Source organism: Diabrotica undecimpunctata, chromosome 7 (genome assembly GCF_040954645.1).
Source record: "Diabrotica undecimpunctata isolate CICGRU chromosome 7, icDiaUnde3, whole genome shotgun sequence".
NCBI lineage: Eukaryota > Metazoa > Arthropoda > Insecta > Coleoptera > Chrysomelidae > Diabrotica > Diabrotica undecimpunctata.
In genome coordinates, this window is record NC_092809.1 from 61,560,678 (window position 1) to 61,588,290 (window position 27,613).

The following is a 27,613-nucleotide window of genomic DNA, read 5'->3' on the forward strand; positions in this document are numbered from 1 at the left end:
GAATTATGAAGGTACTAAGTGTAATCTAAGTAATTAAAAAATATTGCTAAGACAAGGTTTGTTTCCACCTATTTTTTGTATTTATTGCTATTTTACAGCAAGGGTAATAAACTAAAACAATTTTAACCAGCCGTATCTTATAAAAAATTAAATTGTCCTCATTTTATTTTTTACGACTTTGCTTTAAAATGAATTGTTTGAAAGTTACAAGCAAGGAAATTAAGAAAAAAAATCGATTTTTAGTAAGTTTTTAATATAAGTTTTTAATAAGTTTTTAATTTTTTTATTAATTTTCCGGATCTATTTAAGAAGGAGGATAAGTCAATTATTATTACCACATTGTCACCTAATTATTTCTGCAAAAATCCGAATGCCACCTCTCACATCCAATTTAGTTGTTTTTTCACAGATCCGCCCTGGTCTAGATCGAATTACTATGGTAGTGCATGCAGATTTTTTTATGAAAATTTCATGCTTACCTGTGAGACACATGCTTGGACGATGTTTGGTGGAAATAAGTTTCTAAAAAAGAGAATTTATTATTACTCCGATTTTATATGACATATTATTCGAAAATAAATTAATTCATTTAGCAATGTATATGGCAATTGCATATTTTGCATATCATTGCTTTTTTTTACTGTTTTTGCTTATTCTGCAATATTTGACACATTATGGCATATCTTCTGCAAAAACTGATTACTAAAAATAATTATTCAGAAAAGGAAGACAATCAATTTTAATAACTCAGTAATACCGAATGCTGGAAAGACAATTAACCTGATACAATAGGTAAGTAAGTACCTGACTCGTTTTACTGTTTTGTAAGAAAATAAATTAGGTACGGATTACAATGTTTATGACACGAAAATTAGAAATACCGGAGAATGGAGGTGTAATACTATTGGTGTAACCTATTGTAATAATTAAATAATAAATCCACAAGGAAAATGAATTTCCGGTAGTCTTAATTTTATTTTAAAAATCCTTTCAAAAAAAGGACCTTTCAGGCTACATCACAAAACGTTTTCGGAATGATAATTCGATCATCAGTGCTGCTACTAGGTTTACCTGAGTGAAGCCACTAAAACACATAGCCAAAAACCCTGTAAATGTTGTTAAATTTGTTATATATTACATTGTTGCTCATAATTGTATATGATGTCAAAGTTTTAAACAGATTTACTCATGGCTACGTAAAACTCCCAACTGTTGCTGACCCCGAGATAACGTCTCAATATGGACCTTAGGAGAAGCAGGCTAACATCTTAAACTAATATATGCAAATCTAATTTATGCAACCTGTGTCGCTCATGGGTAGCCGAAGAAATAAAAGTCCAATTTTCAGATGTCAATTCGTTAATAAATAATGTTTTTATTAAAGCTCATTTGAGAATTCAAGTGTATAAGGAAAAGTTACAAAATGTTCCTCTGTCACCCGAACAGGTCATAACACGATAGGGTACATGACTCAATACTGCAATTTCTTGCAGTACAATTATTAATCTTAATCATTTCGTTTCACTAAAAGAATTAATAATGGATTTTGACGATAAAAATAAAATAAAAAAGGGTCAAGGGTTTGTCTCAATTCCATTCAGTTTGTCATAAGGCTATTCTCCATTCACAAATTGTTGATAGCACGAAATGTGCCTCAAACTCATAAAACGGTCGTAAATCATAGGCGTTCCTAAGGTGTTTATTCATTAAATATTAATATAATGTTTTAATACTGTTATATATAATATTAATAATATTTTAATACTAATATATTTAGCAAAAAAACAATTAAAACTTTCACGGCTAATGTTGGTTATTATATTATATTAATAAATATAAGAATTTAACCATTAACAATTTTGTAAATAAGAATACCTTATCTCTTTGGATATTTCATTACTAATCTTTGAGTTTAATCACTTTACTAGAAAACCTGGAATTCATATCCGAAGGTACTATTCGTTGCAAGATAATTAGGATGGAATTCCCCAGATTTTTAATAATATAATAGGTATAAAGATGCCGGCTTTGGCCCCGTGCCTCGTCTGTTCAGTTCATATTCGAAACTTAACTTGAAAGGGTGAAGTTATTACGAACGAAAACAATTTTTTTGTTTAGTACGTTTTTGATCGCATGTAATTTACAGCTCGTCGGTGTTTCCGCATCTACGGCAGTAAATAGCGTCTCGAATATTTCTTTTGCGTACTATATGCAGTGCGTGAGTGACTTTTTATTCCATATACCTACGAACATATACGTACCTTTTGCTCGTGCTCGTTTTGTTGGATTGTTTGTGATGGCTTCATCATCAACATCATCAAGTTTTACACCGGCGTACAGTCAGTAAGTCTGTCTATTCACCAAGAGAGAAGACTATTGTCCTGAATTTTCACGATGCTCTGGTTTCTCAGAATCCCACAAACACTGTTCACAACATAATCGAAAGTTGTGCCAACATGACTGGCAGAGTCAACTATATATAGGTTCCTATCAGAAAGAAAAAAACACGGTATAGCTAACCCAAACACAAACGAACACTTAAAGAGAGGGAAAAAGCATATTGAAATTGATGAATTTGCCAAAAATGGTATTCGAAGGAAAATTCATGCATTTTTTTTTCCAAAAAGAAATACCAAACCTAAACAAAATTTTACAAGAAGTTAGAGACGACCCGGATTTGCCTCATATCGGACGAACTAAATTATGGCAAGTTTTAAAAGAATTAAATTTTCGGTGGGAGAAATCAGACCAAAAATCACTTTTAATTGACCGGGAGGAGATAATATGTTGGAGACGAAATTATCTAAGATCCATACGAAAATTCCGGATTGAAGGAAGGCCAATCTTCTACCAGGATGAAACGTGGGTAAACTCAGGTCATACTCTAAAAAAAATTTGGTCAGCTAAAAATATATTAAGCTCCAGGCAAGCCTTTATGGAAGGTTGCTCTACTGGTATCTCCCCACCTTCTGGTAAAGGCTGTAGATTAATAATTTCTCACATTGGCAGTGAAAAAGGATTTGTTAAGCATGGTTTGTTGGAATTTCAGTCCAAAAGCACAAAAGACTATCGACTATTTTCGAAGAGTATTTTGAGCAGATGATTGAACACATACCATTAAATTCAATTATAGTATTAGATAATGCACCTTATCATTCACGACTAGTAGAAAGACTTCCAACGACTGCGTGGAAGAAACAGGATTTTCTTGACTGGCTGCGGAATAAGTATCTGCCTTACGAAGATGGAATGGTAAAAGCAGAACTTTTAAAAATTGCCCGGCAACACAAATCTAAGTTCAAGAAATACGTAGTTGACAAAATGGCGGAAAGGCGAAACATCACATTCCTTAGACTTCCACCCTACCACTGTGAAATAAATTCAATTGAACTCATTTGGACACAAATGAAAAGTTATGTGGCTAGAAAAAATAAGTCATATAAAATACAAGCTGTACGTGAATTGTTATACGAGTCTTTACAACATATTACAGAACAAAACTGGAAAGATGCAGTAAGACATGTAATAGAAGAAGAAAAAAAAATGTGGGATCTTTATAACATAATAGATGCGACCGTAGAAACAAAACCGCTAATTATTAACCCTCAAGACGACTCGGATTCCGAAGTTGATCCTATTTATTTTGAATTTGAATAGTTTTCTAATCGCAAATATTATACGGTAAGTAATAGTAGTTGTAGTCGTATAGTATTAAAGGGGAAAGGCGCAAAATGTCGCCTGTCAAAATGTTCAATGTGTTTTAAATGTATCCATTTTTTTTCTAATCCTGAGAAAACTAAAAAGCATTTTTGAAAAATTTAAAGGCAGAATGAAATATTTATTAGAATAAATAAAAAGTTTCTTTTGCATGCAATATTTTCAATTAAAAATTATACTATATTTTCTCTTTTATTGTCACCCCGGTTACATAACCTATTAAAATAAACATTGTAGAAGTTTTCAGGGACTTTCTGCCCTCAGTAATAATGTAATCTTTCATTCTGCGTTTAAATTTTTCAAAAATATTTATTAGTTTTCTCCGGATTCGAAAATAATGAATACATTTAAAACACATTGGAAATTCTGCCAGGCGACATTTGGCGCCTTTTCCCTTAATTAAATAAATGTATCTTTTACAAATGGCAAGAAACTTTTTATTTTTGAATAAAATAAATAAGTTTTATTAAAAAATACAATTTACATAAGTACAATTTAAAAAATATATTTATTTAGTTCAAATAAATGTTTCAATCATATACTCTACGACACTGGTCGGTCATCTTTAACCATTCAAAATACCCTCGTAATAGGATTATAAGGTATTGTATTCCTTCAGATACAAGGTGGGTTAGTCGAAAACATCTTAAACCGTCAGTTTCAGGTTGGTTTTTGCTATTATATCGTATTACCTATCCTCTCTGTATTTCAGTTCTCTAATTAGGGTTAAACTTGTAGTGAGCTATTTTTGCATTGTAGCAATAGTTTCTTTTCCCAATTTGTTTTTTTTACATGAGACAATTCAATTTTTTAAAATCTTGTTTAACTAGTAGATTGCGTAAAAAGTTTTTTAATTGCATATAGTCAAAGGAAACATTAAGTGTATATTCCTAAAGGTAATCTCAAGACCTTTATTTCAGTCATATTTATTAATTTAAAAATACTTTCAAGCAATGTTAAAGTTAGAAATAGCAATGTTAAAAGAGAAACTTAAGACCTTTCATATTAGTATGTTGAGCTGAGCCCCAAATTATTACATACGTAGGAATACTATAGTAAATCCCGTACATAACAGATGTTGAGAAATTTATTTGTTCTCGTAATAATAATAGCGTAAGTATTGATATATGCGTATGAGCGTTCAATATATGTGATACTGTATGTGCGAGTAAGCGCTTGTGAGAGACAACAGCGAGTAAGCTTGGCCTTGGAGCGTCAGAGATTTGTGATTTAAGAGTAGTACCTGTCGTACGGTCGTAGCGTCCTCCTGGTTTTCAGGGGTTTCTGGACGATCTGCGACCGCCGCTCTTGAAGAGGATCTCAGGTTTCGAGAGTCCATCTTCGTTATACGGACAAGAAGTTTCGCCGAGCCTTTGTGGTAGGTGAGGGGCCACCGGCAATCAGAATTCTCTAACAGTTCGAACTTTCTTACAGACAATATTTCTTACAATGACTTAATTTGTGTTAGAATTCTGATGCGTAGTGTATACCTCAAATTCCACAGAGATGTCGGCCTTCTCACTTCGTGTAGCCGCGTTCCCTCTCCTCGAGAGAGGTACAAGAATGCCGGCAATGTCGACTCTTCCTGTTGCCAGTAGCTTCGTATTGCTACCTTTCGTTAACAATACTTCTTATAGTTACTATTTGCTTAAGGTTCTGGAGACGAAGTGTTATTGCAACTCAACCTGAACGGAAAAGCAATTACAAGTCCCCGTCGGGGCTTTCATTCGCTCTTTACCGTGACAGGCCCAAATAACGCTGTGGTCAGTTCGACACAATTTGAAATAGTTCTAAGACCAATGTCTTTTCTATCTCAAAAAGTCGTGTTATACTGAAGGAAGCGTTTTGTAGTCGACACGCCGGGTCTTGCACACTTGATGATTTAACTTCTAAGTTGGATAACTATTCTTGGATAATTATTCTTGAATTTAGACGTCTTCGACGATAGCAAGATATTGGTTAAATAATAAAACTCAAAGGTAGCGTAGTAGCACACCGAGCCAACAAGGTCTAACGGGTCTAGTAGTGAAAAACGACTGGATCCCGATCGGAAAATGTGCTGCTATTTTATACACATCGTGTTTGAGCATTTGCAGCACATTTCCGCCGAGAGGCCAATGACGGCGCACTTAATAACATGCGCTGTGGTTGGCCGGCCAAAGTAACAATCTTTGTCGTGATTGGTTACCTTGGCGACATACCGCACTATAGTATGTAATTATGTATTGCTGTAGGCAATAGAGCCTTTTGATTATTGTAAATTTTTATTGCACACCTCAATAACAGATAAAGTGTTACTTGGTGATAATATTCTTGTCACTAAGTAGTGTATTTAAACTCTTTTATTACTTTATGATTTAATTCATAATCTTTTCGTTTTAGTTCACACCTTAACAACAGATAAAGTGTTACTTGGTGCCAATATTCTCGTCACTAAGTTGTGTATTTAAACCCTTTTTACTTTATGATTTAATTCATAATCCTATCGAAGATGTTGATCAAGCAATTTGCCTAGATATTTAAATCGAATGGGTGGCTAGAATGAACTTACGAAATGCTTCTTTTTAATATTTTTTTTTCATTTTTTTATTAAAACTACATATTGTACGATACGAAAAATATATTTATTATTTATTAATGTGTACCATATTTTAGTCTTGCTTATTTTATAAAGGTTTACTTTTAATTGTTTTAATGCCAATTTTAGATTTCCGGTGCATTTGATATATTATGTAAACATGTTTCATTGAAGACTTAGAATGTATTTTGGCAGTGCTGCTAAAAAGTGTAACTTGCAGAATTTTTTCAATAAAGTGCCAGGAAATAATAAGATTGTTTCAAATCAGAATCCGAAGCTGGAAAATTATCTGATTTTTTTGATGTCGCATGTACTCTAGGTAGCTATTTATATAGAAAATGCTACACGAGATATTCATTTGATTCAAAGTCGACTTCAGAGGTGAAATGTGAAAGTCAAGAGGTAAAACGTAGTCAAGAAATAAAAAGCAGCCAAGAATCTTCCGACACTCCATCCCCTTTTTCAGGTTTCTGACTCAGTATTTCAATGTAATTTAAAAAAAAATTTAGTACGTTTTATTACCATTTCAAAGAACCATAGCTACCTACGCACAGAGAATGTTTTCAGTTTTTGGAAAAAGTTAATTATTAAGAATTTAACTAGAAATATTGTTACAAATTAATATTGTTAATATGCAAACCGGCGAAAAAAATTTGAAATATCCCGAAAACCGAAGATTCTACCCATATTTTCATCTTTTAAATCATCATAACTCCTGTTCTAAGGTTTCCGAAGTGATTCATTCGGAGACCAAACTAAAGGTATTGATGTCAACTAATGGCTCAAATAATCAAATCTAGGGTTCAATTAATGTCTTGATTTCAGTTTTTGAAAAAATGTAGTTGATTAATAATTTAACTAGGAATATAACACAAACCGGTGAAAAAAAAACCAAAGATTCTAACTAGATTTTCACTAGATTTTTTAAATCATCACAACTCCTGTTCTAAGTCCAAAATGGTTCATTTGGGGTCTAAATTAGCGTTATTACTGTCGACTTACGGAAATGATGAATATATAACCATTATGGGTGATTTTAAGGTCCGTGTTGGCAATGATATAGTTCCAGGAATAAAACAGCGATATAACGAAAACATCAGAAATGAAAACGGAGACCTTCTGACGGACCTCTGCAGCATAGGCAAGAGATACGTATTAATAATACATTTTCCTTCACAAAGAACAATAAAAATACACTTTTGAAAACAGTAGAGGACAAAGATCTATGATAGACTATATTTTGTCTAATAGAGAGTTACAGCCCTCTCAAATCTTGGATGTAAGAGCACTAATATCAGCAGAAATAGGAAGCGATCATAAATTGGTATTGTGCAAAATCCGAATGAAAACACATATATGTGATAACAAAACACCAGAATACACCACAAAGATAACAGTCTAAGGCTTACAGGATGACTCCACAAGCTACCTATTCCAAAAAGGATAACCGAAAAAAGCAGAAACACATATATCACAGAAAGTGATGGAGTCGAAGAAAGCTGGGCAAAAATTAAGTCTAATATCTTAGCCTCGACCAAGGAAGTTCTTGGTGAAAGAAATATAAATAAAAATTAATCGTTCCCAAGGCGAAGAACTTCATGGTTTTGTACAGAAGTGAAGGAAAAATGTAAAGAATAGAAAAAAGCTTACCTAAACTACATGTCAACCAAAACACAAGAGGCATACCATAATTATAAGACAATTAGAAACGTGAATTGACTACTTAAAAAAGGTATATGCAGAGGAAGAACAAACGACGCTAGAACCGGAAATACCAGAAATTACCACAAATGAAGAACTTAATATAAATGTACAGGAAGTTCGGAAAATACTTGAAAACCTGAAGAACAGAAAAGCAGCAGGTAAAGACGGGATACCAAACGAGTTATTTAAATATTGTGGAGCAGAAATGACAGAACAATTAACAACATTAATTAATAAAATTATAAAACACAATAAAATACCGGAAGAATGAAGAACGAGCGAACTAATTCTACTATTCAAAAAAGGAGATAAAAAACAGCCAGAAAACTACAGAGGTATAAACTTGTTAAATATTACGCTAAAACTTAAAACTAAAATTTTATGAGCTAATAAATCAGAGGATAAGTTTAGCAGATGAAGAACAGGGTTTTCGTAGTGGAAGATCGTGTACAGATGCAATATTCGCTATAAAGCAAATTACTGAGAAATCACTAGAGCATAATAGACTAGCATTTCTGTGTCTGATTGACATAAAGAAAGCATTTGACAAAGTAAGATGTAATCCATCTTCTGTTTAATAGAGAAGTTCCCCTAAATATTATAATAACTATCGATAACATCTACCAAAACAACAAAATGGAAGTCAGAATAGATGGACAACTTACAGAATCTATAGAAATAGACAGCAGAATCAGACAAGGGGATTCATTGAGCCACATGCTCTTCAATTTGATTATGTATGAAATCATCAAAACTTGTAAATTATATAAATGAATGGACACAAAATAGAAAAAAAAATGGAATAACCACATAAGCAAAATGGAGGAGACCCGTATCGTCAAAATATCAAGAGATAAGTCACTAATCGGCAGAAGAAGTATCGAACGACCGCGCAAGAGATGGAGCATATAGGTATTAATCTGCAAATGAACAAGCAGAATTGCTTATAAAGAGAAAGAAGAAAGAAGAAGAAGACTTACGGATCAAATTATTTTCAAAAGAGTATCGTCTCTCTAACTAAAGGTATAACTCAAAAACAGTGAAAACGCCGGTGAACCGACGCGACTGTTCTAATCAGATTTTTGTCTTTTAAAATCACCATAACTCGGGTTCTAAGGGTGTAAAATTGTTTATCTAGGGTCCAACTTAAAGGTAATAACTTCCAACTTAAAGGTAACTTTTAAAAGATGAGAGCATCTCTAACTAAAAATGTAACTGAATAAACGGCGGGAAAACAGCAAAAAACCGGTTTTTTAATTGTTAACTACCTTGTAACACTTTAAAATTTTGAAAAAATTCTGGAATATAGTTTTGGTGATTGTACATCATATATCTTTTTTCGAGCCATCCATATTTTTTGTTATTTTTTTATAGACGTTTAAAATTTTAAAAAGCTCAAATCAATTTGAATTTCTCACCAACTTTTATTTTTGTTCAAATATTTTTGTAGAACACAAAAAAACCTGCAATTAAAAAAAAAGGAACCTATTTTATCTATTATCATCTTCTGTGACGCCGAACAATACCTTAAAATTTGGGATTAAGTTTACGCTGGAGCAATTTCGACATTCTTATTGCCCTTTATACTGATCGAAGGCAACTCAACCATAAATTGTTTTCATGCATGCTTAGCGAGGACTGGAAGTTTTCGGCCAAAGAGAGTCTGTGGACGATTTGATGGCTCATCAACAAGTATTCGTCGTGTGTCTACTAATGTGGGAAAACAGACAAGATCCAGATTTTGCCAGTAAAATTATCTTCACTAATGAGGCAACTGTTGCGAGGAGATTTTCTTATTACAAAAATGGTCATACATGCGCCGAAGATGATAAAACTTTATAAGACAATATCCACACCTACTCTGTTATATGGATGTGAAAGATGCGTAATGACGTAAAGGTATCTCTAAAATCCTAATATAGAAACAGCGTAAAAACAGATTGCAAGAAAATCAACTAACTGAACCTTTATTTAGTTATACGTCATTCTAGTCTATAATAGCATTTCGTTTTATTCCTTTAAAACTTTAAAACTTACCGTATAAGATCCAACAGAGTGTCCTGCGTAAGCACGTGACGTGTCACTCTCTCAGATGCATCTCCGGTCCAAGGTGTAGCACCAACACCAGGTCTTATCGTTAACACTAAGACGATTCCCAACACTACCGCGAAGACCGTAGTTGTCGCGTAATACAAGATCGACCGTATAGCTATTTTTTTCGATAAACTTAAATCTAGTGATCCTATCGCTTGAATTACTGATGACATGAGCAGTGGAATGATGAGACATTTTAGCATTCGGAGAAATATTTCGCCGGGGAAAGCGAGGTACATGACATCTCTTTTACTCCAGTGGTTGCCGGTGGTTGCCCTTATGAGAATGCCGGTTAGCGTGCCGCCTACCACTCCGGCTACCGTCAATATGGTTAATAAGCTTCGACGGAGGAATGTCCTTTTAGCCATTTCTGTAACAAAAATAAAATATCAGAATATTACCTATAAAAATCAAGAAAAAATGACAAGTTACATACATATTAAGATTAAGTCATTTAAGTCAAGATTTTATGCTGGGATTAATAAAAAGGATGGAATTATGATACATAGGAACGGATGAATTTTTGACTAATCATCTATGGTACTATGCCGACTATATCTAAAATATATAATGCATATTTCTATTTCCACCTCCCATGCTTTCTCTACTCTTGTTCATATAGGGCTCTGTCGGAGACTATAAATCTGTATTTCAGGTAGATATTAATATGAAAAAACAGTGTTACACTTGTGTGAATGACTGAGGAAAACTCTTGCTACCCTTCTGCATAAACAATAGTCTGTTTGTAACTAACACAGGCTTTTAACATCCCCAAGATAACTATATATTTGGATATCACCAGGAAATAGATACAGAAGTCAAATAGATTTTATCCTGGTAAAAATCCTTTGGGGGAGCGTATGTTATAGGCATTGTACCAACCAAGGTGACTTACAACTACGATTTCCAGGGTATCAGGTTTCAACTACCAGAGCCGATAAGGATTCCTGCACATCTACACGTTCCCACTGAGCCAGCAATCACCAAATTTGTAAAATAATTTGTCGTTCTTTATATTCATTAATTATCATTCAAATTGTAACACGTTACTTTGTTCTTTGTATTTTCAAAATAAAATTGTTTTTTAATAGGGAAAAAAAGTGTGACGGGATATAAAAAATGGCACAGTCAGTAGGATCTGGAAACGTTGATCAAACTAGGAAGAACTTAACTGGCGACGGTGGATTCCAATCCTCTATTCAGAAAAGAACCAAGAGAACCAGCGAACTCCAAAATGCAGTGGCGTCCTTACTTTGCAGAAATCTACGGAAGGAAAACCTAGTGAAGTTCCTGGTAGAACAACTGTGGAGAACAAGACGACTGGATGTTTTTGGAACTAATGTAAGTGTAACATTGAATCACCTCGTATATAATTTTTTGTTTTATCTTCTTCTTCTTCATCCTTCTTGTATGTAGGCTTTAAAGCCTGTTTTTTCTTCGATATTAGCCTCCTACATTGTTCAAATTATCGCACCATCTTTTTCTTGGTCTGCCAATACTTCTTCGTCCATTTGGTGACTTATCTCGTACTATTCGTACTATCCTATCCTCTGCCATTCTACTAATGTGTTCGTTCCACTCCTGTTTCCGTTTTGTCACTCATCTATTTATGTCTTCTATATTGCATGCTTTTCTTATGTTTTCGCTTCTCTCTCTATCCAACAGATTTTTCCCTGATATTCGTCGGAATTGCTTCTAGTAGTCGTCTCGTTTTAGATGTGTCAAGTCTTGTCTCCGCCATGTATGTTAATATAGGTCTAGGTCTAATTGTAGCTTTATAGATTCTTGTTTTTGTGTCTTGTCTTAGGCGTTTGTTCTTCCAGATTGTGTCATTAATGGAACTCGTTGCTTTACTTGCTTTTAAGCTTTGATGTCGTACTTCTTCTTCAACATCTCCGTAACTAGTTATATCTATTCCCAATATCTAAACCTTGTTTCCTGCTCTATTATTTTACCATCAATTTCGATTTTACATCATAGTGGGTATTTAGATGTTGTAATACATTTGGTTTTTTCTGCTGATATTATCATATTGTATTTCTTGGCTATTGTATTGAAGATGTGTGTTAATCTTTGGAGCTCGTGTTCTGTCTCGACGATTAATGCAGCGTCATCTGCATAACATAATATTTGGATTTCTTTGTTCACTATTCTGTAACAACGTCCTTTACGTACTGCTTGTAATATTTCGTCCATTATTATATTAAAGAAAAGTGTGCTTAACGAGTCACCCTGTCTGACTCCGCTTTGTACTGGTATACACTGTGTTAGTTTTCCATTTATCTTTGTCTGTATTCGATTATGGAAGTAGATGTTTTCGATGGTTTGTATAATATTAATTGGTATGTTTCTTTTATACAGTAGGTGTAAGACGTCTTCGACTTGGATACGATCGAAAGCCTTTGTCAGGTCTATAAAACATAGATATGCTGGTTTATTGTACTAGATGGCTCAGGATCTTCCGGATCTGAATCCTTGTTGTTCATCTGATAAAGTTGTTAGTTTATTGATTTTGTGGTTATGACCTTTGTGGTAAGCTTAAGTGCGGTGTTCAGTAGATTTATACCTCTATAATTGTTAATATTGTTCTGAAGCTATTTTCTTGTGGCATTTTAAAGTTTTTACTATTTAAATGGGAATAAGCCACAATTAAAGGTTAAAGTAAGTTTATTGACGTTTCAATTTCCACTTAGGAAATCGTTCTCAAAATACAAACATTAGCACCTAAATTAAACAAATTTTGTTTTTTTTTTGTTACTTGGTGAAAATTTCTTCTAATAATTTAAAAGAGGAAGTTACTAAAAGGAAAATACCAGTATTAGTAAGTCAGTAACATATAGAGGATACATCATTTATGTTTTTTAAATAACAAACATATAAAATCAGAATTTGGTGTTTATTGAATGTACACTAAATGCACGGTCAAATACTTATCATGTCGGGATAGTAATATGAGGTTTTTTTTTTGGTTTTTCCCTCATCATTTACTATGGAATAACTAACAGGAGATTTTTGCTCTTAACAATATTGGCAATATCATTTTAAAGTCGTTTACTTTGAAATGTATAATGTATGTCTGAATTGTCAATATAAATGAGTCAGATAAAATTAAAGTATTAGAAGAATTTTTCAGCAAGTAACATAAAAACAAAATTTGTTTAATTTACTAATGTTTGTATTTTGAGAACGATTTCCGAAGTGGAACTTGAAACGACAATAAACCTACTTTAATCTTTAATTGTGGCTTATTCCCATTTAAATAGTAATTTCTCCTATTTTAGTTTTATGCTGTCTATTATTATTATACTTCTTCTTCCTTTGCCCTATCCGTTTCGGACGTTGGCTATTAACAAGGCTATTTTGACTTTGTTTACGGCACCTCTGAACAGTTCGGTCGATGTTAGTCCGAACCATTGTCGCAGGTTATGCATCCATGAGTGTCGTCTTCTTCCCGGTCCCCTCCTACTGTCGATTCTTCCTTGGACTATTAACTGTAGCAGCCGGTACTTAGTATGCCTCATGACATGTCCGAAGTACTCAAGCTTCCGTTTCTTTACGGTGAAGATTATTTCTTTGCTTTTGCCTATTCTCTGCATTACTTCCACGTTAGTGATGTGGTCTGTCTAGGATATCCGAAAAAAAAGGCGATATATCCACAGCTCAAAGGATTCTAGTTTCTTCTGGGTGGCTTCCGTTGTGGTCCATGCCTCTGCTCCATAGAACAAGACCGGGAAGACATAACTTGACCAGTCTTAATTTTAGTTCCATTGAGATTTTACTTGTGAACCACTTTTTCATATTGTTGAACGCGTTTCGCGCTTTTTCAATTCGTGATCTTATTTCTGTTGACTGGTCCCATTTTGTGTTGACTGTGGTTCCAAGGTATGTGTATGTCTCCACTTGTTCTATTTTTCGGTTGTTTAATGTCAATTGCATCGGAGGTTGTTGTATTCTGCTGAACATTATACACTGATTATTATACACTGTTCAATATTTAAAGATTAATTAGTCTGTCAGTTAATAGGTACATGCCAAATCTGAAAAGTTTTGCTTTTTGCTTTGTGAATTATACATTTTTGTCGCTTATTCTGTTAATCGTCGATTTTTTTGGACTTGAAAAGAGTGGCAGCTAGATTTATAGGCCCCTTAAGCTAACGGGGACAAATGAGCGGAATACAATTTAACCTACGTAATATTTTTCACCCATTTTTCACTAATTTATTATCACCCTAATAGTTTTTCACCACCAAACCAGCCTTAAGTGGAGCGATTCTGCTGACTTATGGTTCAAGCTAACAGATTAAAAAAAAAACTTTTTGCTGATGGCATATTTTTTCACCCATGTTTTACTAATTTATTAACACCCTAATAATTTTTCACCACCAAACCACCCTTAAGGGGAGCGATTCTGCCGGTTTACAGTTAAAACTAGCAGAATTAAAAAAAAATAGATTATACCACAGTATTCTGCTAGGTTTTTACGAATTTATTTCCACCTTAGTAATTTTTCACCCCTCAACTACCCCTTATAGAAAGTCAATAATTCTGTTAGATTAAAATTTAAGGATAAACATTTTTTTTTCAAATTCACTGTCCTCTACTTATAACTGAAATAAAAAAGTGTTTTTTAGGTTTTTACTAAACTTTAATCACTCTGATAATTTTGCACCCCTAAACCAATCTTATTTGGAAACGTTCCTGCTAGCTTAATATTTGAGCCAGCGAAATTGGAAAAAAATATTTTTGAAATACTACAGTGTTCTGCTATAACTGCCTCTTATGGGAAGCTAATAATTCTGTTAGGTTAAAATTTAAGGTGAAAAAATATTCTTTTACAATTTCACTCTTCTCTACTTAGAACTGAAATAAAAAAGTGTTCTGGTAAGTTTATACTAAACTTTGATCACCATGATAATTTTTCACCCCTAAATCAAACTTATTTGGTAATGTTGGTGCCATTGGAATTAATAAAAATTATTTTTGAAATACCACAGTGTTCTGCTAGGTTTTTACGAATTTATTACCACTCTAGTAATTTTTTACAGTCAACTAACCCAAGAGGAAAGACAAAAATTGTTAGGTTAAAATTTAAGGTGAACATTTTTACATTTCACTGCACTCTACTTATAATTAAAATAAAAAAAGTGTTCTGGTAAGTTTTTGCTACGGTTTCACCACCCTGATTATTTTACCACTAAAGCAATCTAATTAGAAACGTTGCCGGTAGCTACATAAATATTTAAGCCAGCAAAATTTAAAAAAATATTTTTTAAATACCACAGTTGTTTTGATAGGTTTTTACAAATGTATTACCACAGTAGTAATTTTTCACCTCTTAACTACTTCTTGTGGGAAGTCAATATTAAGCTATTAAGCGGAAGCTCGAATATTAAGCTATCTAATTCAAATAAAAATTTTGAAATACCACATGATTCTGTTCGATTTTTACTAATTTTTTGCCTCTCAATTAACTTGTGGTAGCTTAGGTTAAAATAAAAAAAGTCATTTTTAAATGCCACTGTGTGCTACAAAGCTTCTCCAATTAATTTACCACCTTCACAATTGTTTACCCCTCTATGAGAAGCCAATAATTCTGCTAGGTTGAATTTTAAACTGACACAACAAAATTAAAAAGGTGTTTCTAATAATTTTTTTGTATGGTACTTTTACTTCAACCTTTTACTATTTTTTGCTATCTTCATATTTTTCACCTAACGCACTGGGCGTAAATTCCGCACTACGCTCTAATTTTGGGGGCGTAAGGTCGTACTTTTTCATCCGGTATAAAAAAATACACGTTTTCACATTTCAACAGTTAAAAATCAACTCTAGACTTGATCGTGCGTGGATGAATGTGCACTGGTTTTTACTATTAAAAATTACTCAAAAACGATTGTACTCAGCATAAAACACAGCCAGAGTCAGTACAAAGGCGCTAGATTTGCAATTTATTGCCAAAGTTAAATAATAGTAAAGAGGGCGGTATCAATCTAATATCCGATTAAGACTGCAGCCCCACTCCTTGATTGGCGGTACACTTCGCTCAGGTCTATGATGGATGTACCTAATAAATACAAATCTTTTAATCTTTTAACAATAGGTGCGTAAGGTGTCCCGACCTCCTTTACAATTAGACAATTAATGTAATAGATATAATAAAATTATTTCAATTTAAATATTTCTTACCTTTTTTTTTTTTTTTTTTTTTTTGGGAGGTGGAATCTTCTAAAAGACCGTCTGGGATCGGGTGTCAGCCCTTTACCCAGGTGTGTCGGATTCAATCTCTTACGCTTCACCGCGTGACGAGACCGCCTACCGACTAAACCACCCCCTCTTTCTCCGACCGACGGGCCCGGAACCGCTCTTAGCGAGCATATCTGGCCCGTCAGCCTTACTCTTAACTTCCCTCTGGCACTTTTCGCGTGCATTACATGGATTTGACGGCCTCCCGGCCTCTCTCACCAGCACAAGGCTCGGGCGAGACTGGTCGGTGAAGCTACCGTCCTGCTCAATCCTCATTCTGGCGAGACAGCCTGGTTGCCACCCCTTCCACATTGAAACTAACGAGTAGAACCAGTTGGCAATTAACAGTAACACCATTCATTCGTACTTTCATCAATTCAGTTCCGCATTCATACCCTCATTCACTAATTTTCAGGGTATCGGGACATCCGACGGGATTGGATGTAAAAAGTCTTTTCCCGTCCCATGTCCCGCGGCCCCGACAATGAAATAAAATAAATAAATTAATAAATAAAAATAGATAAAAAAAAAAATAAGTTAAAAGTAATGTAGATAAAATAAAAATAAAAACAACAGCTAAAATTGGTATAGATAAGATATAGTAAAAACGAAAGTAACTTGAATAAATAAAATGCAATAAAATAAGTAAATAAATAACACGCATTTTTAAAACAGTAAATAACTATAGCGGTCAATCCATCTGCAGCCGCCTCTCTTTCTCTTCCTTGTGCTTTATGGTTTTTGTAACAAAGGCAATGATCAGTTCGAAATCGTGCTTGCTGTCGATGGCTTTATCGATCAGCTCGTGAGGCTCGCCTAGTGGAGATCCCAGGCTCAGCTGCAGTTCGTTTCGCCCCGTGTGGTATGCAGGGCAGTCGAAAACAACATGCTGCGCATCGTCCACCACTCCACACTCAGGACATAGATCGTCTCCGGACCTACCGATTCTGTGGGTGTATTTCCGAAACGATCCGTGCCCCGTCAGAAACTGCGTGAAGTAGTAGTTGACGCGCCGATGCCGACACCCGTACCACCTCACTACATCCGGGACCAGGGACCTCGTCCAGGCCGCCTTTTCGACTTCGGCTGCCCATTCCCTCTGCCACATCTCCAAGCTTCTGGCTCTTTTTTGTGCCCCTGAACCAACCGCCCCGCTGCCCCTCTGATACATTCGAGCTCTTTCCCTGGCCAGGATGTGCACGGGTACAGAACCAGCCACTACCTGTAAGGCAATGGTAGATACAGTTCTGTACGCGCTGCACACCCTGATCAGAGGTTTCCTTTGAGCCCTAAAGAGCATGTCCTTATATTTCTTCATCTGGAGAACCTCGTGCCACACGGGGGCCCCGTATAAGATGATCGATAATATTGATTGTAACATAACTGATCTCTTCTGAGATCCGGGCCCCCCTATGTTTGGCAATAATTTGTTCAATGCTGAGGTCCTCCCTTCCGCCTTTCGACATGCTTCTTGTATGTGCTGCCCAAAGGTAAGTCGGTCGTCGAAAGTAATACCGAGATACTTGACTGTCTTTTGGGGTCTTATTTCGGAGCCTTGATATTTGAAAACCAAGTCATCCCTTTTCCTTGGTCCTCTCAGAATTATTATCTCTGTTTTGTCTACTGCTAATTTTAAGTCGTTCTGCTCGATCCACGCCGCGGTCGTGTTTATTGCTTTATTTACCTTTTCTGTTATGCCCCAATTCTTATCATCCTCAACCAATAGGGCTAGATCGTCTGCGTATGCTATCGCTTTGACTCCTTGTCTCTGCTTGTGAATTTCTAGTACCCCATTGTATAACATGTTCCAGAGTAAGGGTCCTAGGACTGACCCCTGGGGTACTCCCGCGGTCATTTGTTTCTTTTTCTTCTTGGATATGCATACGGATCGTTCCGAAAGGTAGTCCTTTATTATATTGGACATATATTCCGGAGCCCCGCTTTCGACTACTCGGACTCTATGAGGCCCCAGTTTGCTGAATTAAAAGCATTTTTTATGTCCAACAGAACAAGAACCACCCATCTTTTCTTGCTTGATTTGGCCGCGTTTCTTATCCAGGTCGCGGCGTCGATTGTCGATCTGCCTTTCCTAAATCCGTACTGTTGGTTGGATAAGACTCTCTCATCTTCCAACATGCCTTCCAGCCTCTTCTTGATAAGTCTTTCGTAGAACTTACCAAGGCAGTCCAGAAGGCATATTGGCCGATAAGAGGTCGGTGAATCAGGGGGTTTCCCGGGCTTTAGGAGTCGAACCAAGTTCGCCTCCTTCAAGTCCTTGGGAAACTCTTGTTTCTGCAGTAGATCATTAAATATTCTTCTGATCAAACCTGGTTTCTCAGTTGCTATTATCTTTATTGCCTCTGGTGGCAGCCCGTCAGGGCCGGGAGCTTTCCCTGTCTTCGTATCCTGACCAGCGGTTTTCACCTCTTCTTCTGTGAACTCCTCTATCATGGTTGGGAAAACCTTGGTGAAATCTGGCATGTCCTTGGTGGGAAAGAGGAGTTCAGCTGATCTCATCCGCTGGTCTTCGTCGAGTCTATATGGGGCCATTATCTTTAAGGTCTTCATTGTGATTTTGTATGCATCACCCCATATATCCTCGTCGAGTGCTTTTATCAGGGTCTGCCACTTTTCTTTTTTCTCTTTTTTTATTGTATTAATTAATCTTTTCTTCAAATCCTTGTATGTATCTTTAAGCTCGAGGTTGCCTGGCTTCTCGTATAATTCCTTCGAGCTCTGAGGCATCTCTCCCGTAGATCTTCTATCTCATCTGTCCACCAATAGGGGGATTTTTTTCCATGTTTCTTCTTCTCGGTAGCCAATTTTGCCGCATTTTGTAGAGCTGTTCGAAGTTGGCCGAGGTCAGAAATCTCATCTTCATTTATTTTTCTGACCTCCGATAGGTACTTGTTTTTGTTGAAATATGATTTTGCTGTACCTATCGACCGCTTTATCCCCCCTTTAACCTTTACCTCAAATTGTATATATCGGTGGTAGGTGAAGAGCTGATCGTCGAGTACATCCCACCCGTACACCTTCCTGGATAGCCCTTCGCTCGCGAATGTGATGTCAATGTGTGATTGGCTGGCCCCCCGTACGAAGGTTGGCTTATTGTTGTTCAGCACTTGGAGGCCAGCCTGGGCTATCCATTCATTCCAGAGTTCCCCCTTTTTGTCGTTTATGGGAGAACCCCATTGTCTGGACTTCGCATTTATGTCCCCGGCGATCAGTATTTTTTTTTCGTTTATAGCGGCACCCATTATTTCATTAACGATTGTTTCGTATCTCATCATAGGGATGTTTGGAGATACATAGCATGCCAGGAGGCTGAAATCCCTCAACCTAATGAGTAAATGATTTCCTCCCCTGACAATGCTCTGCACTCCGACATTCCTATTTTTAATGAGCACCGCTACATTTTTCCCCTCGTCTTGTATCCACCCACCGCCTGTCGTTATCTTTTTGTTAGGTTCGGGTACGATGAGCAGATCTATATTTAGCTTGCAGGCTTTTGCGTAGATGAGGTCGTGCGCTCGGCGCGCCCTGCCTACGTTCACCTGCAAAATCCTTATACCAGGTTGATCTTTGGGGTTCATTATGGTTCAGTTCCCTGAGGTCGCTTCCGCAGTGGATTCGCGTCTTATATTAAAATTAAAATTCTTATAGACTAGGATAAAAAAATAAAAGGGTATAGATAAAATTAGTGTATAAATAAAAAGTTTATAATAAATATAATATGTATAAATAAAATAAGATAGAAAAAATATATAAATAAAATAAGAAATGTGTGTATATATAAAATTTTTAAATAAATAAAGTATATAAATATGTAAATATAATAGATAGCATTTAGTGAATAACGTGGATATAATGTTGTAGTACTTGGATGCCTTTATCCATGAAAAGATGAGAGAGATGGCTTCCTGTCCCGCCGGTGGGCTGTATAGGGGCCCACTCGCGTTCTCCAGGGAGCCATCTCTCGCTTTTTCGTTTTCCTTTTTACATTTACCCACCCTTTGGGGGTTCCCTGTCTCCTCCCCTGCCATACACCCACCTTCTATAGGCTGGGCACTGCATCCTATCCATTCTATGGCCTTCCTCGTTACAGGTGAGGCAGTATGAAGTGCTGTCGCACTGCACTGCTGTGTGCCCTGATTTTAAGCAGTTGTAGCAGCACGCTGCCCTGCTCTCACCTTTGCACTCATATGTGCTGTGGCCATAGTGAAGGCACTTGTAGCACCTTGTTGGGGTATATCTTTCACTGATAGGACATGATACCCAGCCTATAATTATGGAGCTGTATCTCCTCAATTCTTCAGCTGTTGAGGGGCGTACGGCTACGGTCGCCACCTGCTCCCCATGTTTATTAGTTCTTAGCGTCTTAATATCTATTTCTTTTTTCGGTATTCCTGTGTACATTTTTATGGCACTTTGGAGTCGTTCCTCCGTCACCCCTGGATCCAAACCTAAATATTTCTTACCTGGTAATTATTCTGTGAAATATAAAAAATCGTATTTACTAAAACTCAACTTGATTTCAGTTATTTTATATTCATAAAAGGGACTCACGATTCGATCACGCTTAGCCATGTAGGTACTCACGACTCGAATCAGAGTAAATTTTTTAAAACAGTTACAATTTATAATTTTTGGAATAAAGTATTTTCATATTTTCAATATTTAAACATTTATAAAATAAAAATTAGTTAGCACAGAGTAACATTTCAGTATGTTTTTAATTAGGGTAGTTGAGAAAAAAAATGACGAGGTTGGTAAAAATACAGTAAAAATCTAACAGAACACTTTTGTATTTCCAAAAAGATTTTTTTGGAATTCACGATAGCTAAATCCAATTTAGCTATCGTGAATCCGTAGCTTGTTGATAGTTTTCCATTAACTGTAACTTAGGGGGTTAAAATTATGAGAGTAGATAAAATTAAGTAAAAACCTGGCAAGCAATTTTTAATTTCAGTTACAAGTAGAGTACAGTAAAATTGTAAAAATAGATTTTTTATCACCTTAAATTTTAACCCAACAGAACTATTGACTTCTCATAAGGAGTAGTTAAGGGGTAAATAATTAGTAGTGTGATAATAAATTCGTAAAAACCAAGCAGAGCACTATGGTATATCATAAATATTTTTTTTTTAAATTCTGCTAGCTTTAACCATATGCCAGCAGAATCGCTCCCCTTAAGTGGGGTTTGGTGGTGAAAAATTATTATGGTGGTAATAAATTAGTGAAATATGGGTGAAAAAATATGCCATCGGCAAAAAGTTTTTTTTCTGAATTTTGCTAGCTTGAACCTTAAGCCAGCAGAATCGCTCCCATTAAGGGTGGTTTGGTGGTAAAAAATTATTAGGGTGGTAATAAATTAGTGAAAAATGCGTGAAAAAATATTCCATAGACAAAAAGTTTTTCCGAATTCTGCTAGCTTAAACCTTAAGCCAACAGAACCGCTCCCCTTAAGGCTGGTTTGGTGGTGAAAAATTATTGGGTGGTAATAAATTAGTGAAAAAATATTACGTTGGTTAAATTGAATTCTGCTCATTTGTACACGCTAGCTTAAGGGTCCTTAGATTTATAGATTCCAAAACTTTATTTTGTAAGACAGTTAGGAAGACAAATTCAAATTGTTCCATTTTACTTTTTGAATTATTAGCTGTCATTCTCTTCTCATGGTCTGTGGTAGTTATTATTATTTTAGAAGGTGTTTTTAAAATTTTCATGTAGTTCTGCTTTACACTAAGCACAATTTAAAATCTGGATGACCACCTAGTCACCGATAACGTTTTTAGAGTAAGTTATTTTGGTTGGGCGTTTTTCTGCATTGTTAACAAATGATCCTATCTTCTAATGCTTTTGCCGAAAAAAATAGCATCGTAGTAATCGCTGACTTTTTATGTATTATTGTTGGCGTCCTGCAACACCAAATTTAAATTATGAGATGCACAATGGATGTATGCAGCTTGGGGTTGGACGGCTTTAATTTTCTTTTGCACTTCGGAATAATGGCCACTCATATTTGCTGCACCGGCATAAAATCCTGTCCGAGACACTTTGCAACTGATATACTATGTTTTTTTAAGTAATATAAAATTAAATTTGAAATATCTTCTTCAGTTTGGCTATGTATATCAGAAACCTAAGAATGATTTCATTAATTTTTATATTGGTACATCAGTAATTGGATCTCTTTGAATAGAAACGTACCTAACTATGACTGATAATTGGTCTGTTTTAGAAATGAGTTGTAACCAATAATATAGAAAAAAAATATGCTTTTTTGGATATTAGTTATAACAGAATCTCTAATTGAATTTCCTAATAAAGGCAATAATTCATTTTGAATTTTCGGACCTAAATATCTTGTTCGATATTTTGGTTTTTTTTATTGGCCTAAGAAATTGTCGAATTTATAATTTTATAATAATTGTCGTATTTTGAGAACGATTTCATAAGTGGAAATTTAAACGTCAATAAATTTACTTTAACCTTTAATTGTGGCTTATTCCTATTTAAATAGTAATTACTTTAAAATGCGACAAGAAAATAGCTTCAGAACAATAAATTAACTGTTCCTAGAAAATTGCCACTAATTACGTCACTAACAATTTCCCTATGTTCTTTAAATGGTATATTCATAAGCGCTAAATTTAAAATTATATCTATTATCTTAATTAAAATGTTGCTCCAAAAAGATTTTTTTTCTAAATGCACTCTCCGTACAATACTCTTAAAATTTGTTATTTTTGTTCATGTCGTAAACAACCGAGGCGTGAACGTGAACTAATAATTTTTCATGAACCTTAATTTTTTTTTGAAAGACCTTGCCAATCGTTCACTCCTTTAATCCAAGCGTAAATATATTATGACTGTGCTGTTCTATCGGCAAAAGGCTCGCAATATGCAACATCGGTTTTTTTCGAGTAGTATAACCAGTAAAGTGGTAATTCAGTTCCAGCAGGAGATTCAAAACAATAAAAGTTTTCCAAAAAAGAACAGTTATTGGCGTCTTTTGGGAATGGCCCTTTAGGTTTAGATGGCTCACGCTGTAGTATTTGTTTTTTATAGCAAAATCTTCAATATTGTCATTATATAACCCCTTACCAGAACAGTGATAAACTTCATGGGAACTTAAGAGAATTTTAGCAAAGAGCACATTCATCACAATCAAAATAAACGCCTTAAGCTATCATTATTAGAATCTATGGAAATTAACAAATTAAAAAATACAGATAGAATTCCGGATGACCAACTTCAGACAAACAGTTCTCCCCTTCTCAACTTATTCAGATAAGGACTATAAAGTGTTTGACAAATTAATAACAAAAATAGCCCACTTGAGAAAGGCACTATGCTGAAACAACTGTAGTGATAATAACTGATAATAAAAATTGTGAAAGTGTTAAAAACAAAAGTTTTCAGTGCTTCATTGCTTGGTAAAATGAACTTTCATGAAATAACGAGCAAATCCATCACATACAGTATGATGCAAATGTATGGAATAAATTCATTATTTCAGAAATAGACGACTTTAAAAAAAAAACCTTAAAACACGTCAATTTTAATTTTTGAATGACCATCAACTGATATATATGTGTTGGACATTACGTCATCACTGTCGGCGTAATGACGTAATCGACGATTTTTTTAAATACAAACCGAGGTCACGCCACAGCTCATTTGAAAGGTCTCCTTATCGTTTTTGCAACGATGTAATCACTTATTTTTATATATAACATTTTAATATAAGAATATTTATTTCTACAGGGTTGACCAAAATTATGAACTTTGTTATTTAACATGGAATTACAATTCATTCACTGAACTAAAATATTATAAGAAATTCCACTGGGACTAAAACAAAATAGTGTTTTTAGCTGGTTCCGAAAAAAAATACACTGATAACAAACAATGCTACATTATAATCTGAAATTAATTATTGTAGTAAGTATTCCAAGTTATTTTTCAAAAACATGGTTATATAGTGAGGACTCATGCAGAAATTCGTAATTTATTTAATGCTAATGCTACCCCAATCGCTAAATAATTACTCAATCAACAGTAAGTAAAATTTAAGAAAAGTTAGAAGAACTGGCCGTGTTAAAGATCTTCCCAGAAGTGATAGAAAATCAATATCCGAAGCCAAGCAACTTTGTACTGGCGTTTCAAGAAAATCCCCATACCAGTTCTAGGCAGGTCGCACTAGATAATAATGTCCACCAATTAAATGTTGTAAGAGTGCTAAAATAGGAGAAGTGGCATCCATACAAAGTACATCTGGTCCAGGAGCTATTAGAAAATTACTTTTTGAAGAATCGAATTCTGCGAAACCGCCAGACATACCGATACTGGGCAAGTGAAAATCCACATTGGATGGAAGAGTATAGGACACAATATCCCGAGAAGGTAAATGTTTGGGTCGAAAAATTTAACTGCTTCTCGGTATCTAGAATTTCTTCAGGATTATTTGTTGCCACAGCTGAATCAGCTATTTTCAAATAGAAATGATTTGTGGTACCAACATGATGGGGCTCCCCCACACTACGGCGTTGAGGTACGAAATTACCTTAATAATGTTGTCCCAGGTAGGTGGATAGGTATAAGGGGGCCCATCGAATGACCACCAAGGTCTCCAGATTTAACTCCGTTAGACTTTTTTTGTGGGGATATTTAAAGAGCAGAGTGTATCAAAATCGACAAAATAATGTAGAAGAGTTGAAAAAGCGCATCAGAACGGAAATTGCACAGATAACACCTGAAGTCATCGAATTACAACATGTGTTGTAATTTAATTGTATTTAAGTAAACATTTATTGTAAGTTAATTGTATTAATAAACCAACAGTTTTGGTTAACCCTGTAAAAATAAATATTCAAATGATTATATCATTGGAAAGGCAATAAGGAGACCTTTCAAATGAGCTATCGCGTGACCTCGGTTTGTATTTAAAAAATCGTCGATTACGTCATTACGCCGACACTGATGACGTAATGTTCAACACATATAAATCAGTTGATGGTCATTCAATAACTAAAATTGACGTGTTTTAAGATTTTTTTAAAAAGTCGTCTGTTTCTGAAATATTGAATTTATTCAATACATTTGCATCATACTGTATGTAAATATTTTTCCTGAGATTAGGTGCCTTTTTGTGAACTCTACCAAGTAAATAGAATTAGCTTAATAACTTACCTCGGAAATGAAAAAATATTTGGAGAACGAGGTCTAGGAAGAAGAAGAACATCCTAGTTGGAAAATCTCAGAATCTAGTTTAAAATAACATATGTGGAGCTTTTCCACGCTGCTGCGGACAAGATAAAAATTGCCATGATGATTGCCAAGATTCATCACGGATAAGAACATCAAGAAGATGACATATACAGTAAACCTGAAATTTTCAATGAGTTTACTGCAATATATATCATATGACAGATCTATTTATAATTTTATCCGGACAATAATCCGTTGTAATCCATTTATAGGACAGCTTGTCTTGATCAAATATATTTTATAATAGTACAGGAAGGTACAATAAGGAGCTTGAATACCTAATTCGAAAATTGCACCAATTTTATTTTAATGCTATATTTATTTAGACCCGCTTAAATTAGAACAAAAGGATGTTCCTAAAGACATCACTGATTGAAATAATCAGGTTAAGGTAACAATTTTATTGTCTTCAATAAATGCTTTTTGACTACATATAAAGTTGTATTTTATACTATACGTATTATTATTCTAAACTTAACCTAAGTGAACAGTGTTAAAGATATATAGACAAAAATATATTTAAGAACCGTTAGCAGTTTATATTATAATAGGAAGAAGATACAGAAATTCTATCAAATTCGCAAAGACGTATCCAGGTAGAGGGCACGTGGTGCTATAATCCGGTCAAGCAAGCAAGCTATTTAATTAAACCCATCCTGTGAGACTTGTTCACCCCTTAGAATTACGTTTTAGACAGCTTACTACGTGAAATATTAGAGTCTTGATAGTAAAGAAGAATAAAATTTCACAATCATCATCATCATTATAAGTGGCTCGACAATCCGTTGTGGATCTTGGCCTGCTCACAAAGAAATCGCCACTCCTGTCGATTCCTGGCAACTTGCCTCAATCTTCTGACTTTTAGAATCTGTAGGTGTTCTTCCACATCATCAATCTATCTCCTTCGTGGTCGTCCTCTACTTCTTGTGCCCTCTGGTTTTAAAAATGTTAATCTCTTCGTGTATTTGTGATCTGACATCCTACCAATGTGTCTAGCCCACCTAAGTATCTGCACTTTAACGAATTTCATAATATCTGGATTTGTGTAACTGATATACTTCAAAGTTGTATGTTCGACGTCATAGCCCATTTTCATTTACGACCCCAAAAATCTTTCTAACAATTTTTCTCTCAAAAATACCAAGAAGTCTTTAATCATTTTGAGATAAGGTCCACGTTTCAGCCTCATATATTAAAACCGGTCTTATTAAGGTCTTGTATATATTGGGCTTTACTGCACGTTTTATATTTTTATTTTTTAAATATTTTTGGAGACCATGAACAGTTCTGTTTGCTATTGCTATACGTCTTTTTGTTTCGTCGTTTGTCGTGTTTGTTGCGTTTACTAGCGATCCAAGATATGTAAATTCATTGACTTGCTCAAAGGTATGGTTGTTAATTTAAATTCTCTGTTGGATATATCGGAGGTTTTAAGAAACCAACATATATTTGCAAAACACTGCATCATGTCTGACCGACGGTATATTACAGATGATGGACACAAGAAGAGAATCCAAGCGAAAAGACTACGTTGCATATCAATTTCTAGACAAAGAGATAAAAAAGCTGTCAGAGAAGCTAAAAATAGAAATCTGGAAGAACAGTGTGAAGAAATCGAGATATTGGAACGTAAACACGATTCCTTCAACCTCCACAAAAAGTTCAAAGAAGCAGCAGGCATCTATTAATAAAAAAATCCGGGACACTTAACAGACGCTCAAGGAAATCCAATAGTTGATATTGAAGAAACAAAAACAACATGGATGAACTATGTGACAACAACATTTGAAGACGATAGGAATGTCACCATCACACAAAATAAAAATTCACCTATTCTCGAAGCGGAAGTAGAAGCTGCTATAAACAACATTAAGGAGGGAAAAGCCGCAGGACCAGACGAGTTCTACTCAGAATTTTTGAAAATTAGGGATAAAGACGAAGTAAAAAGACTTACCTTGATCTTCAACAATATATACCAAAGTGAAAAAATACGCCAACGAT

At 35.0% G+C, this 27,613-nt stretch overlaps 2 protein-coding genes across 2 annotated transcripts in view; both read right to left on the bottom strand.

Moving 5' to 3' along the window:
- The window catches only part of LOC140445423 (excitatory amino acid transporter 3-like), a 251,423-nt gene that overhangs the window by 151,117 nt on the left and 72,693 nt on the right, over positions 1 to 27,613 (bottom strand). The window contains exons 2-3 of the mRNA XM_072537436.1: positions 10,037 to 10,463; positions 480 to 522 (exon numbers count right to left, since the gene is read on the bottom strand). Coding sequence (XP_072393537.1) covers positions 480 to 522; positions 10,037 to 10,461 — 468 coding nt within the window. The 5' untranslated portion in view covers positions 10,462 to 10,463. The remainder of the gene's footprint in view (positions 1 to 479; positions 523 to 10,036; positions 10,464 to 27,613) is intronic.
- LOC140446399 (uncharacterized) lies at positions 19,009 to 19,932 on the bottom strand. Its single transcript, XM_072538947.1, has one exon. It carries the CDS (start codon positions 19,930 to 19,932, stop codon positions 19,009 to 19,011), a length of 924 nt encoding a protein of 307 aa, XP_072395048.1.